The following is a 7546-nucleotide window of genomic DNA, read 5'->3' on the forward strand; positions in this document are numbered from 1 at the left end:
CAAAAAAGTGTGAAACACTAGCAAAAGGTGGCTACTTTGAAGAACCTAGAATATAAGACATATTTTCAGTTGTTTCACACTTTTTTGTTAAGTATATAATTCCACATGTCTTAATTCATAGTTTTGATGCCTTCAGTGTGAATTTACAATTTTCATAGTCATGAAAATACAGAAAAATCTTTAAATGAGAAGGTGTGTCCAAACTTTTGGTCTGTACTGTATATATATATTCCAATTAGATGAATTGTTGTGAGCTATAATACAAACTTGGGATTGTTCAACATCTTAAGAAAAATAGTCTACATTTGGAAGTGGCAGATTTGTCATTTACTGTACAATTAGTATAATACCATAGGTGCACATAGAGGAAAAGAGGCCCCATAACAAAGATCAAACTGGGGCCACTATATGATGCTGGGTTACAAAGGCCCTTTCAATTAATATGATTGTCCAACTCTTGCCATCAAACTTGCGTATTGATTTATTTATGGTCATAGCCATATTAGGGGCAGAGGCTGCAATCGCACCTAAGCCCTGGAGCCTACGGGGCCCCAAAGGCATCTTTGACTCATATGAACAGACCATTACTATACATTAATTGGGAGTCCCATTGACACTTCTGCAATTAACCCACAAGTTTCAAGTTACACCTCTGGCTCTAGTGCTGCTGTTTCGGTGGCTTTTGCCAGGGCAAGCAGTGATGGCGTCCTGTTCTTCAGTCACTTGACCACTTAGGCCAATGATTAGATAAAGGAGCAGGATGTCATCATTTCCTGTAGGATTAAGTCCTGTACATCTGTTGTCTGACTGCTGCAGCCAGTCACTGGCCTCAATGCTTAGGTAACTGAAGAACAATACATCAGGAGTGGTAATGCTTGAGTGATTGGAGATTATACCATTGAATTTAGTTTTTTTTGGTTATTTTATAACACTCCCTGACTTGGACCATTGTTTTAACGTCAGATACCCATTTAAACCCTTGGGCCATTTCACCATCACCCTCTTTCTATGTAGTGGGAAAAACTGCCCAAGTTTTAATCACCTAATGGGTGATGTGATCAACTAGGGCAGTATACTCATCTTAAAGAGACTCATTTGCGTCTGTCTTCATAGATTGTATGTCCTAGTACAATACAGCGTTACAAAATTGGATCTTACATGTTGCTATTTATAAGCCATGCTAAAAACAGTGTGATTTTTTTGGGAAAGAAAATCCCGCTTTTACTGGATTTGTTGGTTTATTTTGCCTATGCCATGCAAAGATTGAAATCATTACTGTTCTTCGATCCTTTCTCATCTTATTTATTAAATAATAGTAGAATGACTAAAACATTCCTTAGGATCAACGTGAATTCTAATTTTTTTTTTATTCTTTGTCTATGAACAGATTCCGCGGCAGATCAAGACTCTACCATACTACAGCTATGACCAGCCCATGGTTGGATATTGCCAGACACACAAGACACTCCTTGTAAATAAGGGCTATGATGGGACATCTCGAGAGCAAAGAGAGACCACCAACCTAGAGCTTAGTAGGGACCAGAGCTACATCTCCACCATAGCTCGCTCAGCAGCACCCGCCATATACATTGAGAGGATACCAAACCAATAACGTCTGGAGTCTTGTTCCTGGATTGTGCATCTTGGGAGAAGAAAAAGTGGACAAACTCACAGTAACAGATGACAGTTGTCTGGAGTTCCTTGGAGATATTACGTGCTCTTATAATCAATAAGTAATGCAAAACTAAAAACATTGAGCACGAAACAAACTTCTGGCTGAAGGGCCATGGACCATTACTGGATGAATTAGGAACAGCATGGGGTTTATTTTGGCTTTAAAGTATTATCCTAAGCCCCACTGGTGTAAAAAAATAAAGTTAATAAAATAATAAGATAAAAACATAACACTGGATCCACACAAAGGATTCCTTAACCAATTTTGGATCCACTTCCGTTGAATGCGGGAGTAATATCTGCTTGTACATTTTGTTTCATTTTTTCTACACGTTGCATGGTTCCAATACAGATGAACCAAAATGGGGAGACTTTGGGGATTTTGGGGAAGGGAATGCTTCTTGTTTCATGTCGAATAACCCAGTGGATCTCTTTGAACTGTGTTTATTTCCTGTTTTCCAGTTAGAAAGTTTTACTTTTTATCAGACTGCCAGCCACAGGGCACGGCATTGGGGAGAAACCAGCCTTGAATAGAGTCACTCATTGGAGGGTTAGAATCATAAAAAAATTAAATTTGCAGAACAGGCAGTGAGAAGCCTGGCCCCGTCATACATACAAGGATTATCATTCCCATATTGGTTAATTTGAATTTTATTGACAAGGTTAAATCACAAGAGTATAATTTTTTTTAAAAATACTATTATGATCAGTTATAGCTTTTGTGTAGTTTTTATCAATAAAAAATCTGAAAAACGTTATGCATAAAGTATATGTTGTTCTGGTTCCAATGGTGTATATGGTATTGAAAAAATACTTACTGGTAAATAACTTAGTAAAGGTTTCAGAAACCTCAATCCTAAACTTTCACGGGACTAGAAGTCCCATAGACCTTAAATAGCTGTCAACCAAACTTATTTGTCCGTTTGTCATCTTTCTCGACTCCAGTGTCTCCGGAGTGTGGGGTGATATTTTTCAAACAGACCAGAGACACTTACACACGTAGACCCATTCAAGTGAATGGGCCTGCACCCATGTCAGTGTGTTTCCATGCTGAGATGCCTGTTTTTTATTAGCAGCATATTCTGCAAAACGTCCCGCACATGTGCACACTGATGACACACAAATGACATCCATGTGTCATCAGTGTGACACATACCGGGGATTGGTAATCAGCGGTAATGTTCACGCTGACCCCCGACGCCGGCTGCTGGAGGCAGCTCTCATCATTGTCCCCTGTTCGTGCTAAGATCATCGCAAGCAGCGGACAATATTGAGAGTTGCAATCAGCCCCCACTGTCTACATCCAGTGTAAAATGAAGAATAATTAAAAAAAAAAAACACATTATACTCACTTAACACCTAATCCCCTGAAGACAATGTCCTCTGTAAAAAAAATAAAAAATAAATAAAAAACAACAATATCCCTCACCTGTCCGAAGTTGAAAGAATCCATAGTGTTCCACGCCATAATCCATCTGTGCAGCATTTGCTCATAAGCATGGGCCACTCATGCTGAAGAGCAGGAGAGAATGACTTTCTGCAGCAAGTGTTCGCCCATTAACTGCGCTGACCTCAGTAACATCATCACAGTTCACTGTAAGGCTAGGTTCCCATTGTGTTAATGGGAACGCGCTAACGGACAGCGTTGCACGGCGAAATTAACGCCGTGCAAAGGGTCCGTTAGCGCGCCCATTCACGGCAATGGGAACGCGCAGCACTAGCGCGTGCCATGTTCGGCACACGCTAGCGACGCGCCGGTGTTTTCTGGCGCGCCGCGGACACTGCTTGCAGCGTCCGAGGCGCGCCCGCGGTCCGTTCCCCGCTCTCGCAGATCGGGGATCTGCGAGAACGGGGACGTTACCGCAACCCCGGAACGTGGCCCCGTTAAAAACATTGCGTGACCCTAGCCTAAGAAAGTATAATGTGTTTTTCTCAAGGTGAACTGCAATGATCTCGCTGAGATCAGCGCAGTTCATGGGCCCACTCTCGCTGCAGTGAATCATTCTCCCCAGCCCTACAGCATGATTGGTCGCCTCAGACCCCCATTCATTCTGATGAGCAAATGTCACACAGATGGATTATGGAGTGGATTCTTTCAACTTTGGACAGGTAAGAGATATTGTTGTTTTTACCTTTTTACCGGGAACAAAGACTTCAGGATATTAGTGGGGCAGTAGGCGCTGAATACTACTCTCAATATTGTCCCCTTCTCGCGATGATCGGAGAGAGAGCAAGCCACAATGATGTGAGCTGTCACATGTCAGTAGTGACAGCGACATAGAGGGGCATGGCGCAGGGACAGGGGGCTCCCTGCGCTCTCTCACCGGAACAACGCGATCTAATCGCGTTGTTCCGGTGTTCTGGAAGGAGTCCCTCTATTCAAGATGGCCGCGGAGCTCCTTCCGGGTCCTTCGCTGAGATAGCTTGCCGACGCCTGCTCACAGCAGGCACCGGAAAGCCTCCTGCACTGCCTGTCAGATCGCTGATCTGACACAGTGCTATGCAAAGTGTCAGATCAGCGTTCTGATGAAATATAGTGATGTCCCTCCCCCCGGGACAATGTTATAAAGTGTAAAAAAAATAAATAGAATGTATAAAAAAGAAAAAATCCCCAAATAAAGGAAAAAATAAATGAATAAATATTTTCCATTTATATATAATCCATTTATTTATGTAAATAAAAAAACAAACAATAAAAGTACACATATTTGGCATTACCGCATCCGTAACGACCCGCTCTATAAAACTATCCCACTAGTTAACCCTTTCAGTGGACACCACAAAAAAAATAAATAGAAAACGAGGCAAAAAACAACGCTTTATTTTCATACCGCTGAACAAAATGTCCCGCAAATAAAATTGCCGCCATACAGCATCATCAGCAGAAAAATAAAAAAGCTATAGCTCTCAGAATAAAGCGATGCAAAAACAATTAATTTTTATATAAAATAGGTTTTATTGTGTAAAAGCGCCAAAACATAAAAAATTATATAAATGAGGTATCGCTGTAATTGTACTAACCTGAAGAATAAAGCTGCTTTATCAATTTTACCACACGAGGAATGGTATAAACACCCCCCTAAGAGAAGTTCAGGAATTGCTGGTTTTTGTTCATTCTGCCTCCCAAAAATTGGAATAAAAAGCGATCAAAAAATGTCATGTGGCCGAAAATGGTACCAATAAAAACGTAAACTCGTCCCGCAAAAAACAAGACCTCACATGACTCTGTGGACGAAAATATGGAAAAATTATAGCTCTCAAAATGTGGAGATGCAAAAACTATTTTTTCCAATAAAATGCATTTTTTAGTGTGTGACAGCTGCCAATCATAAAAATCTGCCAAAAAAAGCTATAAAAGTAAATCAAACCCTCCTTCATCACCCCCTTAGTTAGGGAAAAATAATAACATTTAAAAAAATGTATTTATTTCCATTTTCCCGTTAGGGTTAGGGCTAAAGTTAGGGTTAGGGTTGGGGCTAAAGTAAGGGTTAGGGTTGTGAGTAAAGTTAGGGTTGGGGCTAAAGTTAGGGTTAGGGTTGGGGTTGGGGCTAAAGTTAGGGTTGGGGTTGGGGCTAAAGTTAGGGTTAGGTTTAGAGCTAAAGTTAGGGTTAGGGTTGGGGCTAAAGTTAGGGTTAGAGTTGGGGCTAAAGTTAGGGTTAGGGTTGGGGCTAAAGTAAGGGTTTGGGTTGGTGCTAAAGTAAGGGTTTGGATTAACTTTACGGTTGGAACTAGAGTTGGGATTAGAGTTAGGGGTGTGGTTAGAGTTATGGTTGGGATTAGGGTTAGGGGTGTGTTTGGGTTAGGGTTTCAGTTAGAATTGGGGGGTTTCCACTGTTGAGGTATATCAGGGGCTCTCCAAACGTGACATGGCGTCCGATCTCAATTCCAGCCAATTCTGCGTTGAAAAAGTAAAATAGCGCTCCTTCCCTTCCGAGCTCTCCCGTGCGCCTAAACAGGGGTTTACCCCAACATAAGGGGTATCAGCATACTCAAGACAAATTGGACAACAACTTTTGTGGTCCAGTTTCTCCTGTTATCCTTGGGAAAATAAAAATTTGGGGGCTAAAATATCATTTCCGTGGAAAAAATATATTTTTTATTTTCACGGCTCTGCATTATAAACTTTAGTGAAACACTTGGGGGTTCAAAGTTCTCACAACACATCTAGATAAGTTCCTTGGGGAGTCGAGTTTCCAATATGGGGTCATTTGTGGGGGGTTTCTACTGTTTAGGTACATCAGGGGCTCTGCGAATGCAACCTGACGACTGCAGACCAATCCATATAAGTCTGCATTCCAAACGGCGCTCCTTCCCTTCCGAGCTCTGCCGTGCGCCCAAACAGCGCCCAAACAGTGGTTCCCCTCACATATGGGGTATCAGCTGTTATGATACGGTGGTCTAGGAGCAACATCGAACGAGCTCTGAAGGAAGTGGTAACTGTACTGACCGCAGTCCCTAAGCTCAACACAACACTAGAAGTAGCCGTGGAATGCTCCTAACTCTCCCTAGGCATCTCGTCACAGCCTAAGAGCTAACTACCCCTTAAGAAAGAAGCAGGAAAGCTATCTTGCCTCAGAGAAAATCCCCAAAGGATAGATTAGCCCCCCACAAATAATGACTGAGTGGAGAGGGAAAAGACATACACAGAATGAAACCAGGATGAGCACAGGAGGCAAGTCTGCCTAAATAGATAGGACAGGATGGAATACTGTGCGGTCAGTATAAAACACTACAAAAATCCACACAGAGTTTACAAAAAATCTCCACACCTGACTAAAGGTGTGGAGGGCAAATCTGCCTCCCAGAGCTTCCAGCAAGACAGAATTAATTCACACTGATAAGCTGGACAAACATAGAAAGCACAGAATGGATAAGTCCACAATCTATGGACAGAAAAGAGCAAGCAAAAACTTAGCTTTGCTGAACTGGTCAGGATAACAGGGAACTCCAAAGAGATGTGAATCCAACCAGGAACCATTTACAAGTGGCACTGGCTTAAGAAAGAGCCAGACCTAAATAGCCGAGCAGAAGAGACGATAAATGGAGGCAGCTGATGACAGCTAACTCCAAAGAGCAGCCATACCACTAGAAGCCACAAAAGGGAGCCCAAGAGCAGAACTCACAAAAGTGCCACTTACAACCATCGGAGGGAGCCCAAGAGCGGAATTCACAACAATCAGCGTACTCAGGACAAATTGGACAACAACTTTTGGCATCCAATTTCTCCTGTTACCCTTGGGAAAATAAAAAATTGCGGGCTAAAAAATCATTTTGTGGAAAAAAAAATATTTTTTAATTTTCACGGTTCTACATTCTAAATTTTAGTGAAACAATTGGGCATTCAAAGTGCTGAACACAAATCTAGATAAGTTCCTTATGGGGTCTTCTTTCCAAAATGGGGTCACTTGTTGGGGGTTTCCACTGTTTAGGTACATAACGGGCTCTCGAAAAGCGACATGGGTTCCGATCTCGATTCCAGCCAATTTTGCATTGAAAAGTCAAATGGTGCTCCTTCCCTTCCGAGCTCTGCCTTGCACCCAAACAGTGGTTTACCCCCATTTATGGGGTACCAGCGTACTCAGGACAAATTGCACAACAACTTTTGGGGTCCAATTTGTCCTGTTACCCTTAAGAAAATAAAATATTTGGGGCGAAAAATCATTTTTTTTTTTAAAAATATGCTTTTTCTTTTTATGGCTCTACATTATAAACTTCTGTGAAGTACTTGGGGGTTCAAAGTGCTCAACATATATCTAGATTAGTTCCTTAGGGGGTCCACTTTCCAATATGGTGACACTTGTGGGGGTTTCCACTGTTTAGGCACATCAGTGGCTCTCCAAACGCGACATGGTGACCAATCTCAATTCCATTC

At 41.9% G+C, this 7546-nt stretch overlaps 1 protein-coding gene across 2 annotated transcripts in view; it reads left to right on the top strand.

Annotated features, from left to right (window-relative positions):
- LRRTM4 (leucine rich repeat transmembrane neuronal 4) overlaps window positions 1-2432 on the top strand; it is an 894177-nt gene extending 891745 nt beyond the window's left edge. For both annotated transcript variants that reach the window (XM_069766595.1, XM_069766594.1), the window contains one exon: window positions 1388-2432. Coding sequence is in view for 1 of the 2 variants with exons in the window: in XM_069766594.1 (XP_069622695.1) it covers window positions 1388-1612 (225 nt within the window). In the remaining variant the exon portion in view is untranslated. The remainder of the gene's footprint in view (window positions 1-1387) is intronic.
- The last annotated feature ends 5114 nt before the right edge of the window (window positions 2433-7546 follow it).

The sequence above is a fragment of the Ranitomeya imitator genome, chromosome 4 (assembly GCF_032444005.1).
Source record: "Ranitomeya imitator isolate aRanImi1 chromosome 4, aRanImi1.pri, whole genome shotgun sequence".
Classification (NCBI taxonomy): domain Eukaryota; kingdom Metazoa; phylum Chordata; class Amphibia; order Anura; family Dendrobatidae; genus Ranitomeya; species Ranitomeya imitator.